The 24,228-nt window shown below is 46.4% G+C and overlaps 1 protein-coding gene across 1 annotated transcript in view; it reads right to left on the reverse strand.

Annotated features, from left to right (window-relative positions):
- KDM4B (lysine demethylase 4B) overlaps positions 1–24,228 on the reverse strand; it is a 399,544-nt gene that overhangs the window by 149,999 nt on the left and 225,317 nt on the right. The window contains exons 17-18 of the mRNA XM_069215895.1: positions 17,456–17,634; positions 16,508–16,727 (exon numbers count right to left, since the gene is read on the reverse strand). Of these exons, the coding sequence (XP_069071996.1) occupies positions 16,508–16,727; positions 17,456–17,634 (399 nt within the window). The remainder of the gene's footprint in view (positions 1–16,507; positions 16,728–17,455; positions 17,635–24,228) is intronic.

Here is a 24,228-nt window from a genome sequence, read left to right on the forward strand (position 1 = left end):
CTAAAGCAGGGTGCACTATACCACAGGTGAGGGCATATTTGCATGAGTACTATGCCCCTACAGTGTCTAAGCCAAACCTTAGACATTGTAAGTGCAGGGTAGCCATAAAGAGTATTTGGTCTGGGAGTCTGTCAAATACAAACTCCACAATTCCATAATGGTTACACTGAAATCTGGGAAGTTTGGTATCAAACTTCTCAGCACAATAAATCCACATGGATGCCAGTGTGGGATTTATTGAAAAATTCACACAGAGGGCATCTTAGAGATGCCCCCTGTATACCAGTCCAAACACCAGTGTTAGGCTGATCAGTTCCTGCCAGCCTGCCACAACCAGACGGGTTTCTGGCCACATGTGGTGAGTGCCTTTGTCACTCTGTGGCCAGGAACAAAGCCTGCACTGGGTGGAGGTGCTTCTCACCTCTCCCTGAAGGAACTGTAACACCTGGCGGTGAGCCTCAAAGGCTCATGGCTGTTGTTACAGCGCCCCTGGGCATCCAAGCTAGTGAAGATGCCTGCCCCTCCGGACACAACCCCCACTTTTGGTGGCAAGTCCGGAGGAGATGATGAGAAAAACAACCATTTCCTGCCAGCCTGCCACAACCAGACGGGTTTCTGGCCACATGGGGTGAGTGCCTTTGTAACTGCTACCCCTGGTACCAAGGGACCTGTGGCCAGGGAAGGTCTCTAAGGGTTGCAGCTTGTATTATGCCACCCTGGGGACCTCTCACTCAGCACATGCACGCTGCCTCACAGCTTGTGTGTGCTGGTGGGGAGAAAATGACTAAGTCGACATGGCACTCCCCTCAGAGTGCCATGCCCTCAACCCACTGCCGGTGGCATAGGTAAGTCTACCCTCTAGCAGTCCTTACAGCCCTAAAGCAGGGTGCACAATACCACAGGTGAGGGTATAGTTGCATGAGTACTATGCCCCTACAGTGTCTAAGCCAAACCTTAGACATTGTATTTGACAGACTCCCAGACCAAATACTCTTTATGGCTACCCTGCACTTACAAACTCCACAATTCCATAATGGTTACACTGAAATCTGGGAAGTTTGGTATCAAACTTCTCAGCACAATAAATCCACATGGATGCCAGTGTGGGATTTATTGAAAAATGCACACAGAGGGCATCTTAGAGATGCCCCCTGTATACCAGTCCAAACACCAGTGTTAGGCTGATCAGTTCCTGCCAGCCTGCCACAACCAGATGGGTTTCTGGCCACATGGGGTGAGTGCCTTTGTCACTCTGTGGCCAGGAACAAAGCCTGCACTGGGTGGAGGTGCTTCTCACCTCTCCCTGAAGGAACTGTAACACCTGGCGGTGAGCCTCAAAGGCTCATAGCTGTTGTTACAGCGCCCCAGGGCATCCCAGCTAGTGAAGATGCCTGCCCCTCCGGACACAACCCCCACTTTTGGCAGCAAGTCCGGAAGAGATAATGAGAAAAACAAGGATGAGTCACCCACCAGTCAGGACAGCCCCGAAGGTGTCCTGAGCTGAGGTGACCCCTGCCTTAAGAATCCTCCATCCTGGTTTTGGAGGATTCCCCCAATAGGAATAGGGATGTGTCCCCCTCCTCTCAGGGAGGAGGCACAAAGAGGGTGTAGCCACCCTCCAGGACAGTAGCCACTGGCTACTGCCCCCCAGACATAATACACTCCCCTAAATTGAGTATTTAGGGGCGACCCTGAACCCAGGAAATCAGATTCTCGCAACCTGAAGAAAGAAGGACTGCTGACCTGAAAGCACCTGACAACAACTGACTTGGCCCCAGCCCTACCGGCCTGTCTCCAGACTCAAAGAACCTGCACAGCGACGCATCCAGCGGGACCAGTGACCTCTGAGGGGTCAGAGGATTGACATGCACCTAAAGGACCATGAACCTCCAGAGGACAGCATCTCTATCCAGAAACAACAACAAAGAAAGCAACTTTAAAGAGACTCTAACTTCCAGCCAGAAGCGTGAGTCTTCACACACTGCACACAACGCCCCAGGCTCGAGTTCAGGACAACCAACACCACAGAGAGGACTCCCAGGTGACTCCAATGACGTGGACACCCTGAGTCGACCTCCCTGCACCCCCACATCGACGCCTGCAGAGAGGATCCAGAGGCCCCCCTGACTGCGACTGCCTGGTAACAAAGGAACCCAAAGCCTGGACCAAGCACTGCACCCGCAGCCTCCAGGACCGAGAGGAACCACCTACAAGTGCAGGAGTGACCAGCAGGCGGGTCTCATCCTAGCCCAGTTGGTGGCTGGCCCGAAAAGCCCCCCTGTGCCCTGCCTGCATTGCCAGAGTGACCCCGGGTCCCTCAATTGATTCAATACAAAACCCAACACCTACTTTGCACACTGCACCTGGCCGCCCCTGTGCTGCTGAGGGTGTGTTTTGTGTGCTTGTGTCCCCCCCCCCCCCCCCAGTGCTCTACAAAACCCCCCTGATCTACTCCCCGAGGACGCAGGTCCATACCTGTTAGCAGACCGGAACCGGAGCACCCCTGTTCTCCATAGGCACCTACGTGTTTTGGGCCCTCCTTTGACCTCTGCACCTGACCGGCCCTGTGTTGCTGGTGCGGTGACTTTGGGGTTGCCTTAAACCCCCAACAGTGGGCTGCCTATGCCCAGGAGACTGAACTTGTAAGTGCTTTACTTACCTGAGAAACTAACCAATACTTACCTCCCCCAGGAACTGTTGATTTTTGCAGTGTCCACTTTTAAAATAAATAATTGCCATTTTAACCAAAACTGTGTGTACTACTGTTTTAAGTCAAAGTTATATACTTATCTGTGTGAAGCACCTTACAATTTATGTACTTACCTAAAATTTGAAACTTGTGGTTCTAAAATAAATTAAGAAAATAATATTTTTCTATATAAAAAGCTGGAAGGCTAAAGGCCTGGAGTTATGTCTTTGAGTGTGTGTTCTCATGTATTGCCTGTGTGTGTACAACAAATGCTTAACACTACCCTCTGATAAGCCTACTGCTCGACCACAGTACCACCAAATAGAGCATTAGTATCATCAAAATTTGCCACTGTCAACCTCTAAGAGGACCCCTTGGACTCTGTGCACACTATCTCTCACTTTGAGATAGTATATACAGAGCCAACTTCCTACACTGGGCCAAAGTTAACAAAAAGCTAATTAGATTTACTAACCAACTTGGTATTCTCCAAAACACTAGAAGCACAAAACTCTCCTAGCTTCTAATGTGTACAGAACATTCAGCTGGAGTGAATAGCTTACTCAAAAATACTGGGAGACTTATAGATTGATACTCCTAAAAATCTGAGACCACACTGGGTAAAAACACAGGATGACTTCTCATTCCCACCACACTGGAACATAATGGCTGTATAGGGTTCTACCACAAGTCATGGTTATATCTGTTGGGGCCGAAGTGAGAACTATCAAAATGCTTTCTCTCTGATAGCTACTTCTATATGCAGACTCCTCACTTTTGAATGTCCCAGACACAGGATATATCCCAAAAACTTAAGCAACAGCTCTCCGGCATGTGGTGTGGACTCAGTTTCAATGTCAGCTGTGAACCTGTGATGACCTCAAAATTCAGGTCACATAGGATGAGAACTGGCACCCTAACGTCGGCTCAGTTTTTTTTTTTCCTTTTTTTTGGTTTTGTTGTTGCATCTTTGTGACACAATCCTGATTTTTGCTCTCAAATTGCAAGATTTTGATCTCAAATTGAGATTTTTTTTCACAGAAAGTCTTTACTTTCGGTGCAGTAGAGACAATGTTACCACTGACGAACTTAAGACTGATCTGCATTGTGATGGATACATTTTCATCTTACGGCTTGCTCTGAAGAGGGCTGTAAGAGTGATTGAGGTCGCAAACAAGATAGAGGTTTCCTTCACGATCATTGCCCTCAATCAAGTCCATGAGTGAGAAAAAAACTTCCAATTGCTGTGCTTCTTTTCCTCATTGATCCAAAAGTGCAGGTAAGACACCTACATCTGCATCTACCCTGGAGCCAGAGTTGGTAGAGATGTTTCTGGCACCATCCCTGGTAATTCCAGACCTGGTGCAGTCTCCTCCACACCAACAACAATCCCACGTCTGCCATAACCTGTGTCGGTACTCATAGACCCACAGTACCCAACACTGGGAGCAGAACTCTCTGGCTTTGTGTGAGCCATGGTGGAACTTTATAGGAGTGTGGATGAATCTTTTGGTGCGCCATCAGTCTCTGTAGGAGGGATCTGTTGGCCTTTTAGCCTCCTACCTTCTCTACTCTAAGCACCATATAGCGCTAGCCCACTTTTGAGGCCCCAAACTGACTGATGTAGCTGCCAGTTTTGACTTCAGTTACTCATAGATCTGGGCTGAGACTTGCCACAGCGTCTACCTTTGTGCCACAATAGACTCTAGCCGGCTCTCCACCTTAAGTGCAATCAGACCTGGAGCTGCCTATGATGCAGTTATTAGCACAGACACCAGCGACACAGCGTGCTTTGGAGACTTTCCTGGGTGTTAAGGCATGGGTGCAGGAGGGAAGGGTTTTGACTACTAGAAGAACATCAGTGACCTGAGGAACACTCTTTATACTTTCTCCATACGGTTAGTGACTCAGGTGCCCAATCTTAGCAAGGTGATGACACTGACTAGCCTTCTTCTGATACACTGGCTCTTCAGGAGGCAAGCGTCTATAATACTTTCCCAGTCATTTATGTAGATCCCCTTACAGGTCTTATTCCGCCTTAAATGGATTCTTTTCCTTCTGTATCAAAGAAGGCTGATGAAGTTCCTGAGCAGCCCTTGCCTAGATTATCATTCCTGACTATCCTGAGGATGTTTTAGATAGCTCCCTCCACCAGTGAACATCTGCTTCTCTTTAACCAGGCTTTAAAAGAGATAATCAAAGATCCCTGGTGTAAACCATCCTCTTCAACAGTCCACACAAACTTTTCTCACCAATCTAGAGCAGTTGCTGCTGATCCACTTTTCCTTTTGTCACACCCATCCCCAGAAAGATTGGTGGTTCAAAGTTCTTGCACCTCCAGATAACAGGGATGCCTTCTGTACTCAGATTCCGGAAAGGGAATACCAAAAATTGGAGGCCATGGGAAAGAAGTTCCTTTATGCAGAAAGACTTGCCCTCACCTCTAAATATAACCTATCTACTTGGTCGCTAATCACATGCTCTTTGGGTAATGGCAGCTTTAGTTGCACCAAGTCTACTGGACCACCTAATAGACCACTTGATGGAAGTGGTGAAAGATGGCAGCATGTGTCCAAGCTTATTACAGAAGCTGGCCTTAATGCTGCTATGTGGCCAGGGCATGGGTTCGTCCATCACCCTATAAAAGCAAGACACGCCTGGCTCCAATCCACTGAATTCTCAGCCCCAGTTTAGCATTTCCTCATGGACATGCCCTTTTGATGGAGAACGTCTTTTTAGAAACCATGCCAAACAATAATTCATAGTTGGGAGGAAACCCCTTTTGTCTGCCAGTGTAGAGAGTGAGGAAAGGACATGCCAAACATCTTCCATCTCTTCCTTTTGTTCTTCCACAGGAAGGCAGCTATAGCTCAACTGTTAAAGTAAAGCAGCACATCATGCCTGGAGATGAAGTGTGTCCTTTTTTCAACAGGCCTGGAAGGCAACTATTACAAACCGATGGTACCATCAGAATGTTGAAAAGGGAGTACACTCTACCCCTTCGGCTGGTGTCCTCTCCCTTCCTGAGGTCCTGAGGAACATAGGTGGATCTTGTAACAGGAAATGTCTCTCCTACTGCAGACAGTAGCAGTGGAATTTGTGATAGAGTAGGATACTGGGCAAGGGTGATGGTGTGTGTGGACCTGCAGGACACGTACTTCCACATTCCAATCTTCCAGGCCCACAGGAAGTACTTGCGCTTTGTGGTGAGTTATACCCATTAGCAGTTTACTGTAATTCCTTTTGAATAGACCTCTGTGCCTTGAGTTTTCAAAAAGTGGTGGTTGCAGCCCACATTGGAGGATCATAGTGGAGATTAATACTTCAAATGAAAGGTACTTCACTTAGGTACTATAGGAACCTTGAATGAACACAACGGGGGTCATTATGACCCTGGCGGAAGGCGGAAAACCGGCGGTAAGACCGCCAACAGGCTGGCGGTCTTACTTGGTGGAATTATGACCATGGCGGTTACCGCCATGGTCATCCGCCGGTTCTCCGTTCCGCCCGCCAGGACGGAGACGACCGCTGGGCTGGAGACCTGGGTCTCCAGCCCGGCGGCCGTCACTATACCGCCGGCGGTATTTTGGCCCGGCTTACCGCCGTGGATTTCCAGCGGTTTGAACCGCCATGAAATCCATGGCGGTAAGCACTATCAGTGCCATGGAATTCCTTCCCTGGCACTGATAGGGGTCTCCCCTGACTCCCTCCCCTACCCCCCCACCACCCCTGCCACCCCCCATAGGTGGCAGGGCCCCCCTCCCCTACCCCGACCCCCAACATCACATCACCCATACCCACAAGACACGCAAGCAGGTACCACCTACACACGTACATGCACACACGCCGACATACATGCCTACATCCACACAGTCAGACACGCACACCCACATTCAAACATACTCGAATACAGACATACCCACAGACATACACGCACTCATTCCCATACACACAACACCCCGCAAGCATACACGCAGTCACACACCCCCTCTACATACACACATGCACACCCCCATGCACCCACACAACACACAACACCCTCCCACCCCCCTCCCCTCACGGACGATCAACTTACCTGGTCCGACGATCCTACGGGAGGGGACGGGAGCCATGGGGGCAGCTCCGCCGACACCACACCGCCAACAGAACACCGCCACGACGAATCACAGGACGTGATTCGCTGGGTGGTGTTCTGTTGGCGTGGTGGTGGAGGTGGAGCAACCTCCACTTCCCCGCCTCCCGCCAGTATGGCTGTTGGTGGCTCTCCGTCCGTAAAAGGATGGAGAGCTGCCAACGGTCATAATAGGCCGAGCGGCAAACCGCCAACACTGGCGGTCTTCCACACGGCGGTCTTTAAAAAAGACCGCCAAGGTCAAAATGACCCCCAATATCATGTACAGTCTTTGTCAAAATGGCAATAAGCTATTTTAAGAGTGGACACAGTGCAAAAATCAACGGTTCCTGGAGGGGGTAAGTAAAGGTTAGATTTAAAGGTAAGTAAAACACTTACAAGTCTCAAAGTTGGGGCCAAGGTAGCCCACCGTTGGGGATTCAAGGCAACCCCAAAGTTACCACACCAGCAGCTCAGGGCCGGTCAGGTGCAGAGGTCAAAGAGGTGCCCAAAACACATAAGCTTTAATGGAGAACAGGGGTGCCCTGGTTCCAGTCTGCCAGCAGGTAAGTACCCGCGTCCTCAGGGGGCAGACCAGGGGGGTTTTGTAGGGCACAGGGGGTGACACAAGCAGGCACTGAAAGTACACCCTCAGCGGCACAGGGGAGGCCAGGTGCAGTGTGCAAACAGGCGTCGGGTTTTAGGTAGGAAGTAATGGAGGGACCCGGGGGTCACTTCAACGATGCAGGCAGGCACGGGGGGGCTCCTTGGGGTAGCCATCACCTGGGTTAGGCAGAGGGTCACCTGGGGGTCGTTCCTGCACTGGAGTTCGGTTCCTTCAGGTCCTGGGGGCTGCGGGTGCAGTGTTGGTTCCAGGCATCGGGTCCCTTGTTACAGGCAGTCGCGGTCAGGGGGAGCCTCTGGATTCTCTCTGCAGGCGTCGTTGTGGAGGCTCAGGGGGGTCGTCTCTGGTTACTCACGGGCTCGCAGTCGCCGGGGAGTCCTCCCTGAGGTGTTAGTTTTCCGCAGGTCGAGCCGGGGGCATCGGGTGCAGAGTGGAAAGTCTCACGCTTCCGGCTGGAAACGTGAAGTCTTTAAAGTTGTTTCTTTGTTGCAAGAAAGTTGCAGGTTGTTGAACAGGGCCACTGTTCACGGGAGTTTCTTGGTCCGTGGGTGCAGGGCAGTCTTCTGAGGCTTCAGAGGTCGCTGGTCCCTGTTGGATGCGTTGCTGTTGCAGTTTTCTTCGAAGATGGGAGACAGGCCGGTAGGGCTGGGGCCAAAGCAGTTGTCATCTCCGTCTTCACTGCAGGGCTTCAGGTCAGCAGTCCTTCTTCTTCTTAAGGTTGTGGACTTTACCCACCCGAGGTAGGCACACAAAGCACACCCTCAGCGGCACAGTGGTGGCCGGGTGCACTGGGCAAACATGCCATCAGGTTTGTAATAGGTTTCAATGGAGGGTCACTCAGACATTGCAGGCAGGGCACAGGGGGGCTTCTTGGGCCAGCCACCGACTGGGCAAGGGTGAGGGCCGCCTGCTGGTCACTGCTGCACCGGTGGTCGGTTCTTCACGTGTCTGGGGGCTGCGGGTGCAGTGCTTCTTCCAGGCGTCGGGTTTCTTTATCCTGCGCAGTCGCGGTCAGGGGGGTCCTCGGGATCCCCTCTGCAGGCTTCGTCGTGGTGGTGCAGAGAGGTTATCCCAGGGTGGACACGTTGTCAGAGTCGCCTGGGGATCCTCTCTGGGTCGTTGGTTTCTCTGGGCACGGGCCTGGGGCGTTGGGTACAGAGTGGTGGGGACTCACGCTTCTGGAGTGAGGTAAGAGACCCTTTAAAGATGGTTTCTTCTTGCTTGGTTGGACAAGTCCACTGTCCGCAGGAGTTTCTTGGTCATTGGTGGTCGCAGGGCAGTCCTTCGAGTCGGCAGAGGTCGCTGGTGCAGGTTCTCTGAAGTTGGAGACAGGCAAGTAGGGCTGGGAGTCAAAGCAGTTGTCGTCTTCCTCCTTCTCAGTGGGGCTTTTCAGCTAAGCAGTCCTTCTTCTTTGTAGGTCATCAGGAGTCTGATTTCCTGGGTACAGGGTCGCCCCTAAATACTAAATGTAGGGGTGTGTTAGAGCTGGAGGGTAGTAGCCAATGACTACTGTCCCTGAGGTGGCTACACCCTCCTTGTGCCTCCTCCCTTTAGAAAGGGGAGCACATCCCTATTCCTATAGAGCTAAATCCTCCAAAACAAGATGGAGGATTTTCTAAGGAGGGGGTCCTTTCAGCTCTGGTCACCTTAGAAGTAGACCTGGTTGAGGGGGTGACTCCTCCTTGTTTTTCTCATTATCTTCCCGGACATGCCACCAAAAGTGGGGGCTGTGTCCGGGGGGGGGGAGCGGGCATCTCCACTAGCTGGAGTGCCCTGGGGTGCTGTAACACCAGGCTTGAGCCTTTGAGGCTCACCGCTAGGTGTTACAGTACCTGCAGGGGGAGGTGTGAAGCACCTCCACCCAGGACAGGCTTTGTTCCTAGTCACAGAGTGCACAAAGGCCCTCAACCCATGTGGACAGAAAGAAACCAGTCTGGAAGTAGCAGGCTGGCAGAGACCGGTCAGCCTACCACTAGCAGTTGGGCTGGCATGCAGGGGGCATCTCTAAGAAACCCTCTGTGTGCATTTCTCAATAACTCGCACACTGGCATCAGGGTGGATTTATTGTGCTAAGATGTTTGATACCAAACTTCCCAGTATTCAGTGTAGCCATTATGGAACTGTGGAGTTCATGTTTGACAAACTCCCAGACTATATCCTCTATATGGCTACCCTGCACTTACAATGTCTAAGGTTTGGCTTTGAAACTGTAGGGGCATAGTGCTCATGCAGCTATGCCCTCACCTGTGGTATAGGGCACCCTGCCTTAGGGCTGTAAGGCCTGCTAGAGGGGTGTCTTACTATGCCACAGGCAGTAGGTTGTGGGCATGGAACTCTGAGGGGAGTGCTATGTTGACTTAGCCTTTTTTTCCCCACCAGCACATACAAGCTGTGAGGCAGTGTGCATGTGCTGAGTGAGGGGTCCCCAGGGTGGCATAATACATGCTGCAGTCCTTAGAGACCTTCCCTGGCCACAGGGCCCATGGTACCAGGGGTACCTTTTAGAAGGGACTTAGCTGTGTTCCAGGGCTGTGCCATTTGTGGAGACAAAGGTACAGTTTATGGAAAGAACACTGGTGCTAGGGCCTGGTTCGCAGGGTCCCAGCACACTTTCAATCAAAGCCGGCATCAACAAAAGGCAAAAAGTTAGGGGGTAACCATGCCAACAGTGGCATTTTCCCACACTGACCGCTTTTTGTTGTCGCTGTCTGGGCAGTTTCTGTTCTTATGACCCCAAGTGGGTCACTACCAGGATATATAAAACACACATGTACAAGTCCTGCCTTTTACCTACATTGCACCCTGCCCCATGGGTTACCTAAAATCTACCTTGGGATGACGTGTATGCGAAAAAAAAGGGGGGGGGGAGTTTAAGGCTTGGCAAGTACATTTAAATGCCAGGTCAAAGTGGCAGTGAAACTGCACACAAAGGCCTTCCAGTGGCAGACCTGAGACATGGTTAAGAGGCTACTTATGTGGGTGGCACAATCAATGCTGCAGGCCCACTAGTAGCATTTAGCTTACAGGCCCTGTGCACATGTAGTGCACTTTACCACTTAATTACAACTAAATTAAATATGCCATTGGATATGAGCCAATGTTATCATGTTTTTAGGGAGAGAGCACATGCACTTTAGCACTGGGTAGCAGTGGTAAAGTGTCCAGAGTCCTGAAGCCAGTCAAAATGAGATTAGAAAGAAGAGGAGGGAGGCCAAAAGTTTTGGGTGACCCTTCAAGGAGGCCATTTCCAACACAGTGAATGTCTGGTGTTACGCACGTTCCTTGGGCATCATGGTTCTGTTTTCTTGATTAGTTCTTTCACTCCAAAGTTCAGGATGTTTTCATATTTGTACACCTCAGGGGTGGTTGTACCCTTCTTTTTTTATTAAGATTCCATAATTCTTAAGGGGATATTCCCTTTTAATGTGTTACCTCTCTTTTCTTTGGAAGATGCCAATATACATAGATATTATGGAGGCTGTAGAAGTGTTTTTTCTTTTACATCTGGTGAGTTTGATGTCCATTTCCTGTGGGGACGTTATTTCCTGTGATGAGCAATTCTTGTTCTTTTTTAGACTGCAACTCCTTCATTGTTTCAGCCTTTACTATGTTGTTTTATGTTGCGACGTCCACTTTTTGGGGTTTCATCCCTGGAGTACTCTGAATTTCCCTGTCATACCATACCTCAGCCAAGTTTAATGCCTGTTGTCTTCTTTCAACATTTACTATCAGCGACCTGATGAGGTCTGCTCAGTCGGCCGGCATTAGTTGCATGCTTCAGTGGTCTTTCTTTTCCTGGAGTGTATGCTGTCCTCTACACACTCCATTCTTTTACAGTAGTACTATCTTCATGATACTCGACTCGGTACTTATACATTTTATGACATCTTCTTTGTGCTGCTTCTGTCTTGGCTGGCTGGGTGGGTGTGTGTGTGTGTGTGTAAAGATATTTTTATATATATTCATATTCCCTTGTCATTACATTGACAATCCTTTTTCTTTTTTTCCTCTATGCGTATCCTTTCTAGTAGTTGTCAGAGGTGTTTACTTTTTCAGTTTGTTTTTTCTTAGGTCAACTGTTGTTCTATACCAATAGTTGCTGTTGCGGTCTTCGCCATGTTTCTCTTACAGCATTGTTCAATGCTTCTTATCTCTACTTTTACAGAGCAGCTTTGGGTACAGTAATGGGTTTTTATGGCGATGAGCTACTGCTCAGTGACAATGACTGTTGACTCTGAACCTCCATGTATTAGCTGAGCATGGGTTCAGTCCCACCTCAGGTGCAGGTGGTTTTTATGTTCTTGTTGTCCTCCAACACATTTGTCCCATCGCCTTGGTAACTCTATTGCCCTAAATGCATTGAGGAACAGGGTTTTACTTGCCTGTGGTCCTTCCACAGTTCTTATGGTAGGAGTATGTTTTTATTCACCTAATTCCTCAGAGTGTTTGGTCTTTTATAGACCGGCGTGTTCTAGTCAGTGACTTTTGGCAAGGTGAGTCGCATTTGTATTAAAATCTGCTATGCACTGGCCAAGATGCAACTTCCTCAAGGCTTGCATGCTCATTCTACCCGAGGCAGGCCTGCGACCACTGCTTTAGAATGTGGAGTTCCAGTCCTGGATACTGGCCAGGCAGCAACGTATGTTTACCTGCACATGTTTACCTAACATTACCGTCTCGACAGTTAGGTCCGTTGTAACGGGTATTTTGCCCATTCGATCTGCAGGACTTCTTTGTCTGAAATTGGTCCACAGACCTGCCTTCTGAGATGGTATTGCTTTTTATCAATTCTAAAGTAAGGAATCAGCGGCCAGATGTCTCTATCAGATGAACAGGTTACTTTCCTTCCTCTTCCAATGTGCTGAGGTACTGCTAGGGAAAAAATGCCCAGATCCAGTCTGGTGCCTAGGAGAGAATTCTAAGGTAAGGAATCTGTGGCTGGATCCTGTCTCTACCAGATAAGGTTTTACTGAAGGTAAGTAACTTGTTCTTCAATGTCATCATCTCTAATGAAGATGACATCAAATGTTTAGCCAGAATACAAAGCATTTAGTTTATCATGCCAAATGTTTAGGTCACTAAGAACCCATATGTTGTAGTCTTTGGTTGACACGTCTTTGTCGAAAAAAGCATCTGTAAAGGCTCCCTCGTTGGGACTGATTTTGGGGAAGGGTTTGATGGAATACTATGTTATGGTGAAATTGAGTTGAATGCTATTGTGTTGCAGCACAGGAAGTGCAAATTTCGTGTGAGTGGTTGTTTTGAAACTGCATGAGGTGTGAATAAGATAGTGAATCAGGGCAAGTCTCTGGTTTCAGTATTTAAATTTGGTTATTGATGGGGTGGGTGGAAATGTCTATGTCTGATGTATTGTGTGGTGGATGGAAAGGAGCTGGATGTGGAAGGAGTATGTGAGGTGTGGTTGGGCGGGTCTGTAATCTTTTGTGTTCAAAATGGTTGTGAAATATGAGGAAGAAGAAGCGACTGGTGATTCAGAGGTTATTTGATTGAGGTGTCAAACTACAAAGTAGTGCAACAGTATTGAGTTTGTTACAGAGAAGTGAGTGGCTAGTTGGGTTGAGATTGGGAGCGTTGGGATAGGAAGCTATGTGCTGAGACAGGTGAGTGTAGATACGCAGGTTGGAGAGGCAGATGGGATTATATAGATAGTTTTAGCATTCTGTAGTAGAGGAGGTACTGGTGAAAGGTGAGGGTTATGTAGGTTAGCCAGGGTGGGGTAGAATTTTGAGAGGGGATGCAAAGGAGAGTTAGTAGGTGGTTGTTTTGTAGAGATGCGAGTACGGATAGGAGGGGTGATAAGAGACAGTATGGTGTGGTGGTGAATGATAGAATGGGGGGCTGTGAGGAAGGATAATTGTGCTTTAGATTGCAAAGAGAAATCTAGAGTGACATGTTACAGTTTCTTGGTGAGGTTATTTAGTGGCTGTGTGACTGTGGTGTTTTGTGAGTGTTTTTTTGTTGTTAACCCCAGGTCAAAATTATCCTACATGCATTTTGCAGTTAGGATTTTGGCCAGAGCGTATTGCCCAAGACTCTCACCAGGGCCAGCAGGCATTCCCCGTAAATTGATGCCCTTTACCCGTTCCCCCCAAATTTTCTGGTAAAATAGCAGAGGAAGCTATAGTAGTCAGGTGACCTGGGCCAATGGGAGCCCTAATCCCTGGAACAATAGAAACCAAAAATCTGAGCCTGGTATATTCAGTAGGCCCTGGAACCAATGGAAACCCTAAACTATGGGGTCAATAGAAACACTTGTACGAATAGAAACCCTGAGCTCTAGAACAATGATAACTGAAGCAAGGTTTTATGTATGTGGCCACTCTCGCTCTAATTACTAAATTGGTGAGTATGTTATTGATCTCTCCAAAACTACATTTTAGTAGCCTTACTGACATTGTGGAGAAACGTTAGGCTGGATTATTTTCATTAATGCCCCTCTGCCTACTGCCACGGTGAAAGCTGCTTCTAGAAGGCGGTAGATCCTAGGATTCTCGTCAGCGCTCTGGGACATTTTAATAATTGAGATCATCATTCATGTGGTATATCTTTATGCACAAGTATCAAAATGTAACCCGCTTTCAGGTGAAAGTCAGGTCTCTAACCCCAAGATTCTCTGTTTTAGAGTCAGGATTTTGTATTTTTCACCCACGGGCTCAAAAAGTCCTCAAATGGTCAAAGGACGCTACTTGCTCTGTCTAAGCCCCTCTCCACATCTCCAAAACACTGTAATATGCCATCTGCATAAAGTAGAGATCCTGTGTATGCAGTTCCTGATTTGCCCGGGGTAACTCAACTGTAGTTTTTACTGGTATTATGATTTATTTTGTTAATGTATTTTTTGTCCCTAGTGTACAATACAAAAAGAAAACAATATAACAATGTAGCTGATGGCCACACACATTACCAGCAGCAAGTGGAGCCACCGTACCTTGTGACTCAGACTTCTTGAAAGAAAAACAACTTGCACACATCCGGGACGAACACTAGATGGCAGGAAATGCACAGCATGTGTATCTACAGCCACACATGCCTCAAACATGGCTTTTCCTTTTGCCTGGTTCTAGATGTGATGTGTACTGGGCTTAGGCACAGCTTTTCGCTTGATCTGGTGTTTCAGAAGATGACAAAAACATGGGGCACGAGTAGGGATGAGATTTACTAATGTGGGCAATACCTACTCTGGAAATAAGGAATGGGGTGGAGATCTCGTCACCACCAGGTATATAGATGCTGGGCAGAGCCACAGGAAATGCTCACACGCAGGCTGGTAGTTCTGAATTGAAGATAGCCACTTTACACAAATCTGTACAGCACGCACACTATTCATCATTCCATCAGTAAACATACACCTGTCAAACTTCTCAGACATGAAAGCAAGAGACTTCACTTATGGCTACTGGTCTGACCTTCTATGGGGGAGAGTTGGTTAGCAGCCTTCCTAGGGGGATGTGAAGATAAAGGCCTGTGCTCCCCAGAATATAAGTGCACTGCTTCTAACATTAGTCGTCGCAAAGCTTAAGCTGAAGGAGGCAGTACCCATATGCCCTCAGAAGAGGGAGTGAGTTACACTGTGTGCCCCCCCTGCTCGGAGAGGGCAGCGCTACCAAAATGGGCAAGATGGAGAACATCCACTTGGCTCATACAGTTATCTAGCCCCCCAGAGATTAATCATCAGGTGATGTACATTTAATAAAGATTCATGTAACCTGTGTCTGGACACTTAAAGACGTTCCTTTCCAATGCCATCGTCCATGGGTTCATCTAAGTCTGTCTGAAGCCGAAAGTTTCTCCTCCTGGACACCATCATCGCATTCACTGGCCTCCTTCCTATTCACTTTGAGCTGGCAGCTTTGGAGGGTCTTCAGCTCTGTTTGTAAGCAGCAAAATGAAGGTAGTTTCTGCAGTGGGACATTATCCCATTGCAAAACTGCTGGGACCTGGAGGCAGAATATCTTCTCCATTAAACAACTTCTGCTTACTGCCCAATGGGGGTGGAGGAATTGTACAATAAAACTGTTGCATATTTTTAACGAGTTAAAAAAAAAAAAAAAAAGCCCGTTGGCACTTTCACAAAAGACAGTGGAGGGAGATACAGTGTGTTCATTGTAAAGAGGATTAGCTCTCTAATTGTCTGTAACAATCCTGCAATCATCACTGTATTCCTTTTGTAGTAAGAAATTAATGTTTAAGTCATGCAAACTTGTAGCCTCTCCGGAGTCATCCTGCAACTTTTCACCGCCCTCTTCCAATTTCTCAACATTCTTAGCTGCATGAGGTCCCCCTACGTTTGTGCTGGTGGAGTAGGTGTTATTGTGAACAGACTCATTTAGATGCTCACTGTAATAGGATGGTTTAATAAAGTTTGCTAGTTGTGCGACACTGGTGAAAGTAATCATTTGTGTGCAGTCTTTGACACTAATGTTGTCTTGATGTATCTGCTTCTTGTCAGGGACTGTCCACGAGGTGAATGTCAAGTTATTTTGTCACAAGTTATATACGGTAAATGACAATCTCATCAACCATGAATCAAAAGATGTCATTATCAACAAGTAAGTTACAGTAAACAAATATTTTTTCTAATTTACCAAGGATGGCATAAGTGACGTAGGTGAGAAAGATTGTCTTGACAGTTATTGACTAAAACCTTAGCGGTGAAAGCAATTTTTAAAATGTGTATTTATTTTTTATTTTGGTACTCTACGCAAGAAAGACCGAGATTCTGTTGTAAAGCAGATGCCTGAATCATTTATTTCAGCTGTCTGCTTCGGCCTCAAAACCATTCACTTGAAGCTGCAAACTGAATGAAATTACTTTTAGCTACCTTAAACATAAGGGAGACGTGCAAGTAACCTGATTGATTTCTCTAGAGAATTTGAAAACCAACTGGTAACTGCACACTAATCAATCTGGGTTTATTTATACACATTTGAACGTCACAGTAAGCAGCCCAGAGTAAGAAAGCATTAGCAGAAATTATGCTTCCAGCGCGGTTAACCTATTTAGCAATGAAAGGTTGAAAGTAGCGTTCATTCTTTGCATTTCTGCAACAATGGGTACTCACTGGCATGAACCTGGAGGCAGCATTTGGCACAGGAGAGGAGCGGGCTGGTTCCATCTTCTCCAGTGTAAGAGTTGGCAGGAAGGGGCTCTATGTTCTCACTGCTTGAGTTGAAGCACATTTCAGGAACCAGGGGCTTTGTTCTGCTACCACAGCGAGAGAGAGGGATGAAAATGTTGGTATCTCCTTTGACAGAGGAACTTTGGATAGCAGTCTTTCCAGGCTGAAATGTTACAGTGAGGGGAAGCAAAGAAAGTGCAAAAATGGTTATAGAAAACTCTTTCGTTATCCAGTAGGACATTTAGAGGTAGGAAAGACTGCAGAGTAGAGTAGAAGAAGGATTAAGAATAGAAGGAAAGATACAAGGCACGAAAGAGGTACAGAGAGAGCACGTTTCCACATAGTACGCTTAAAATATTATTTGAGGAAATAGCCAGCTTCATTCAGTTTCATCAACCTGAACACCAAAGACTGGACATGATTAAGATGCTTTGTACAAGATACATAGAAAAGAATAATAACGTAGCAGTGCAAGGCGTATCTACTTCTTTATAAGGGGCCTAAAATGGTAAGTGAAAGAGTGCCAAGTAAGTCAGATGAATAAATGTAAACGTGAACTTGAGTGAGACTGGTAAATGAGCGTGAGAATATTAGGTAGGCAACCAGGAGAACTAGGGCATGCAATCAATAAGCTGTTGGCAGGTGGGCAAAATCTGAGCTGCAACCACTGATGGAATACAAGCACAAAGATACGTTGATGGAGAGGCACAGAAAGGAACACAAGTGTGGATGGAGAGATAAATAGATCAAAACATGTAAAGTAATCTTGAGTCTAGAAGAAAGAAAAGAACATTTTGCAGAGGAAGTTTGCAGTCTTTGTCACTCCCATTCATAATCTTCCCAAATCTATTGTAGGACATGTCAGTAAATGTTGAAGCGGCGTTCACAAACCTGTTGATATGGATAGAAGAGAGAGCAAATTGAACAGTAAGGCTGAATTAAGGCTGCTGCAGCATTGAATCTCTTCTCTGCCATGAAGTTTGGTGCCTTGTTTTTCCAGAGGTGTGATAACAAGGATTTTAGTGTCTCTGGATCACTGACATCCTCTTCTCCAGAGAGAGGGAGAACTTCTAGGAACAAAAATAGAGCATGTTAAATAAACTGAGGATAGACAGAAAGACACTTGGATCCAGCACAAAAGGGTAAAAAGACTAGACAAACTGCAGCCAATTGATTTGCTAACTGATGTGCCTCCGGCATGGTGGAGGAAGAGTTACTCCAGTATTGGAAATTTAATAGATTCACATGCTTGAATCATTCTCCGTCGTCGATATGGGAGTACCCCCAGTACCTTACAATAGCAATGCAGTGTTAAACATAATGCATGAGAGCGCTAGGCCCTTCACTTTGAAGCATCCCTTAGTCAATTTAGAAAAGAGACCAAACATAGGTTTCAACCAATCGGACTACTTTGGCTTTTAGAACACTCCTGTGAGAAGCTTCAGTCCCTCAGATGTTCTACCGCACATCGTGTTAGGGAGTCTCCACTGAGAAGTGCACAGTTATATCTTTAAACAGTTATCTCTAGGATTTTTTTCAAGTATTTCTTTGCTTTGAGCGTTCTTTCTTTTACACCAAAGTTGTACTTGGTGTCCAATCTGACTTCACGTCTTTTCTAGTCATGTCAGATAAGGAGTAAAAAAAAGTTTCCTCCAGTATTGGAACTTTCATAGATTCACATACTGAATCCTTCCCCGTTGTCGAGATGGGAGCCCCCGGTACATCAAAACAGCCATACATACAGGCTACTGCAATGAAAAAAGGCCTAAGGCTTTCACTTTAGTAGCCCATCCTTATCATAATGAGCAAAAGGACCAAAGCAAGCCCCAGCCAATCAGGCTTCCACTCCCTCAAGAACGCACCTGAGAGGAGCTCCCTTCCCTCAGATTTTCTACTGCACGTCGTGCTAGGGAGTCTCCATTGAGCTCTGCTCAGTCAACACTTCAGAGAACTTAATTTTTGCTATTTTTTCTTCAAAAAAGGATTTCCTACAGCAAGTAAGGTGTCTTCTTCTTACTTTACTTAAGGGAACTCTATTTTGAAGAGAATTCACCATGTCTGATAAAGAGAAGAAAAGCCTTTTCAGAGCCTGTAAGACCTGTAAGAAGAAAAGGCTCCACTTTGAGGACCCACACATGGACTGTATTTATTGCCTCTACCCTGACCATGTAGCCAAAGACTGCAAAGTTTGCAGGACCTTTTCTAACAAAACCCTCAAAGACAGGGAGGGTAGTCTACTAATTTGACTCCAGAAGTTGAAGTCCAGATCTAATCCAGTGTCTGGTTCTGACAGTGAGGAATCTACAACTTCCTCCAGAAAACTACAGAAAAGAGGCAGATCTCCTCAACCCCACTCAGAAGATCTTCCAAAAAAAGGCTCACAAGAAGACCAAACGGGTGTCCTCTAAAGCTGGAAGTCCTTCCAGTTCTCCTCACAGGAGTTCTGATTCTTCTAAAAGGTACTCTAAAGAAAGATCTGTCTTCTCAGAGCACAGCAAAAGAGCCTTTTCTTTGAGCCTCCAACGCCACCTCCTGTGGTGAAACATGTCTTTAAGAGGCCATCCAAAAAATCTACGGCGACGACATCATCGACGAGAGCACCGTCAACGGCGATGTCTAAAGGTGTCTGTACAACTTCGTCGTTGACTGCTACATTGTGTCGATGACGTCCTCGTCGACGGCGTTCATGGTTGCCTCGCCCATCGCCTCTCCTTCATCGATGCTATCGCCGGTGAGACCGTTGACGTTGACTCTGCCGTTCTCGTTTTCCTAGTCAACGAGAATATCTCCAGCGATGTCTCCGTCGAAGACCCCGTGGCGCTCCCGTCGACGATGCCGTCGGCGATGCTGATACCTTCGACGATACCGTCGGTGATGCTGACGAGTGTGCCAGCTACGTCCCCGTCGACGATACCGTTGACAAGGGTTAAAGCACATAAGAACTCTGCTTTCCTTTCACCATTAGTGACATCTCCAATTAGGGTTTCAGCCTTGGTACCTATGCATTTACTGGAACAAGAGGACTCAGATGATGAGGAACCTTTCAGGGTTGCTCATAGCCCATCAGAACTACACGTCAAGTGCCAGGATCTAGAGGAAGACACCCAGCATGATCCGCATTCTTACTACCCGCAGGCACACCAGTATCCTTATCAGGAGCAGATGGTTTATTTGCCAGGATCACTCATAGCTGATCTACAACTCATGTTGGATGACTACAGAAGGCAGTTTCCACCAGCTGGCTTGGAAGTTCAGCAGCCTTCTGTTGCACCCTGTGTGCCTTCTACTCCGGTCCATCCAGGAATCCAACCATCTCATGTACCGCCACAGACACCAATTTCTATCCCTACGCAGGATTTGTCCTCTTCTGATGATGATGATGATGATGACAGAGTGGAGGGAGAATTACCGGATGCAATAACGGACCGGGATGACTATCAAATTCTTACTCCGTCCTCTCCCTCACCAGTTCCTGTAGATTCCCCTCCTAGTGACATCAGCGGTTTCCACAACCTGCTTGAAAGAGCTGCTAAAAGGTTTGAGTTGCCCATGCCCACAAAGCAGATGGACTGCTTTTTGTATGATTTTAAGGAGCCAATTCAGATGAGTGTTGTGGACTGGAACCAACACTGCACCCGCAGCCCCCAGGACCTGAAGGAACCGAACTCCAGTGCAGGAGCGACCCCCAGGCGACCCTCTACCTAGCCCAGGTGGTGGCTACCCTGAGAAGCCCCCCCCGTGCCTGCCTGCATCGTTGAAGAGACCCCCGGGTCTCCCCATTGCTTTCTACACAAAATCTGACACCTGTTTGCACTCTGCACCCGGCCGCCCCTGTGCCGCTGAGGGTGTACTTTCTGTGCCTGCTTGTGTGTCCCCCCCGGTGCCCTACAAAACCCCCCTGGTTGCCCCCTGAGGACACGGGTACTTACCTGCTGGCAGACTGGAACCGGGGCACCCCGTTTCCATTGAAGCCAATGTGTTTTGGGCACCTCTTTGACCTCTGCACCTGACCGTCCCTGAGCTGCTGGTGTGGTAACTTTGGGGTTGCCTTGAACCCCCAACGGTGGGCTACCTTGGACCCAACTTTGAACCCTGTAAGTGTTTTACTTACCTGTGAACTTAACAATTACTTACCTCCCCCAGGAACTGTTGATTTTTGCAGTGTGTCCACTTTTAAAATACCTTATTGCCATTTTTGTCAAAACTGTACATGCTATTGTGATTATTCAAAGTTCCTAGAGTACCTGCGTGAAATACCTTTCATTTGAAGTATTACTTGTAAATCTTGAACCTGTGGTTCTTAAAATAAACTAAGAAAAGATATGTTTCTATATAAAAACGTATTGGCCTGGAGTAAGTCTTTGAGTGTGTGTTCCTCATTTATTGCCTGTGTGTGTACAACAAATGCTTAACACTACCCTCTGATAAGCCTACTGCTTGACCACACTACCACAAAATAGAGCATTAGAATTATCTCTTTTTGCCACTATCTTACCTCTAAGGGGAACCCTTGGACTCTGTGCACACTATTTCTTACTTTAAATAGTACATACAGAGCCAACTTCCTACACTGGTTAAGTGACATTTTCCGTTTGGTGGCATGTGTAGCTGCAGATACACATGCTGTGCGTAGACTACAAAGCAGTTTGTCCTTCCATAAAAGCGGTGGTTAGCCTGTAGGAGTTGAAGTTGTTTGAAATAATGTTCTGAGTACAGCTTGACCTATTGTGGCTTGTTGTCTTGCTAAAACATCTACACAGCAGTGTTTAGTGAATGTAGTGGTGTCGACCAAGTAGCTACTTTGTTTATTTCAGCCATTGGTATATTTCCTAAAAAAAACACTGTAGCACCTTTTTTTCTTGTAGAATGTGCTTTAGGAGTAACTAAGAGTTGTCTTTTGGCTTTAACGTAGCATGTTTGGATGCATCTTGCAATCCATCTTGCCAACCCTTGCTTTGATATGGGGTTAGCTGTATGAGGTTTTTGGAAAGCTACAAACAGTTGTTTAGTCTTTCTGAATGGTTTTGTCCTGTCTATATAGTACATTAGAGCTCTTTTAATGTCTAATGTATGTAGAGCTCTTTCTGCCACAGAATCTGGCTGTGGGAAGAAGACTGGCAGTTCCACTGTTTGATTTATATGGAAAGGCGAGACATCCTTTCGCAAATATTTGGGGTTTGTTCTTAGTACAACTTTGTGCTTGTGTACCTGGAAGAATGGTTCTTCAATAGTGAAGGCTTGTAATTCGCTTAATCTTCGTAAAGACGTGATTGCGACTAGGAAGGCAACCTTCCATGTTAAGAATTGCATTTGACATGAGTGCATAGGTTCAAATGGTCGGCCCATAAGTAGTGTAAGCACTATGTTTAAATTCCAAGAGGGAACTGGAGGTGTCATGGGTGGAATTATGTGTTTTAAACCTTCCATGAAAGCTTTAATAACAGGAACTCTAAATAAGGAGCTATGTTGTATATTTTGTAAATATGCTGAAATTGCAGTAAGATGTATTTTTATGGAAGAGAATGCTACATTTGATTTCTGTAAATGAAGTAAATAACATACAATATCTTGTATTGATGCTGTCAGAGGAGCAATTTGTTTAGATTGACAGTAATATACAAATATTTTCCATTTGTTAGCATAGCATTGTCTAGTAGTGGGTTTTCTTGCTTGCTTAATAACCTCCATACATTCTGATGGAAGATTGTAAATATCCAAATTCTATGACCTCAGGAGCCAAATCGCTAGATTGAGTGTTTTGGGATTTGGGTGCCTGATTTGTCCTTTGTTTTGTGTCAACAGGTCTGGTCGGTTTGGGAGTTTGGAGTGTGGTACTACTGACAGGTCTAACAATGTTGTATACCACGGTTGGCGGGCCCACGTTGGTGCTACGAGTATCATATTGAGTGAGTTTTGACGCAGCTTGTTGACTAGAAACTGAATGAGTGGGAGAGGGGGAAAAGCGTAAGCAAATATAGAGCATTGCCCTTGGATAGAGGATGTGGGTGTCTGGATGTGACGTTTTGGCATTTTGTGTTTTCGCTTGTGGCGAACAGATCTATGTTTGGTGTTCCCCATTGTTGAAAGTATTTTTGAAGTAATTGAGGGTTAATCTCCCATTCGTGTGTTTGTTGGTGATTTCTGCTGAGAATATCTGCCAATTGGTTGTGTATCCCTGGAATATATTGTGCTAACAGGTGAATTTGGTTGTGGATTGCCCATTTTAAAATTATTTGGGCTAGAAGGGAGAGTTGGGACGAATGTGTCCCTCCTTGTTTGTTTAGGTAATACATGGTTGTCATGTTGTTTGTTTTGATAAGGACATTCTTCTGTGTGAGAAGAGGCTGAAAAGCTTTGAGTGCTAGGAAGACAGCTAACAACTTTAAGTGATTTATGTGTAGCTGTTTGTGTTTGGCATCCCATTGTCCTTGAATGTTGTGATTGTTGAGGTGAGCTCCCCAACCAATCATTGATGCATCTGTTGTAATTATGGTGGGAGACACAGGGTCTTGAAATGGCCGCCCCCTGTTTAGATTTGTGGAATTCCACCACTGAAGGGACATGCATGTTTGGTGGTCTATCAGCACTAGATCTTGAAGTTGACCGTGTGCCTGTGACCATTGTTGTGCAAGGCACTGTTGCAGGGGCCGCATGTTTAGTCTTGCTTGTGGAACAATTGCAATACATGATGCCATCATCCCTAAAATCTTCATGACAAATCTGACAGTGTACCGTTGATTTGTTTGTATCTGTGTGACTATATTTTGAAATGCTTGTATTCTTTGCGTATTTGGACATGCTAGTGCTTTTTGAGTATTTAGTATTGCACCCATATACTGTTGTATTTGTGCCAGTTGTAGATGATACTTTTGGTAATTTATTGAGAACCCTAGTGTGTGCAAGGTTTGTATTACGTAATCTGTATGGTTTTGACACTGCGTATGACTGTTTGATTTTATTAGCCAATCGTCTAGATATGGAAAGACATGTATATGTTGTCTTCTTAGGTAGGCTGAGACTACCGCTAGGCACTTAGTGAATACCCTTGGAGCTGTTGTTATTCCAAAGGGTAACACTTTGAACTGATAGTGCTTTCCTTGAATGACAAATCTGAGATATTTTCTGTGCGCAGGGTAGATGGGTAGATGAAAATACGCATCCTTGAGGTCTAATGTTGCCATGAAATCATGTTTTTGGAGTAGTGGTATATCATCTTGTAGAGTTACCATGTGAAAATGTTCTGACAGGATGTAAAGATTGAGGATCCTGAGATCTAATATTGGTCTGAGGGTGCCATCTTTTTTGGGAATCAGGAAATATAGCAAATAAACTCCTGTCCCTATTTGAGCATGTGGTACGGATTCTATTGCTTGTTTGAGTAATAGAGATTGGACTTCTTCCTGTAACAGCTTGATGTGTTCTGTAGATAGTTTGTGTGACCTTGGTGGAATGATTGGGGGAGTTTGTATCAATTCTAGGAAATAGCCATTGCAGATAATTGATAGTACCCATCTGTCTGTGGTAATGTTTTGCCAATTTGCGTGGAACTGTTGTAGTCTTCCCCCACAGAAGAGGTGTGGGGTGGAAGGGGATGAGACAAGTCCCTGCTTAGGGTGCGGTGGAGTTTGCTTAGAGGTCTGAAATTTCCCTCTGTTTCTGGGATA

Source organism: Pleurodeles waltl, chromosome 12, assembly GCF_031143425.1.
Source record: "Pleurodeles waltl isolate 20211129_DDA chromosome 12, aPleWal1.hap1.20221129, whole genome shotgun sequence".
NCBI lineage: Eukaryota > Metazoa > Chordata > Amphibia > Caudata > Salamandridae > Pleurodeles > Pleurodeles waltl.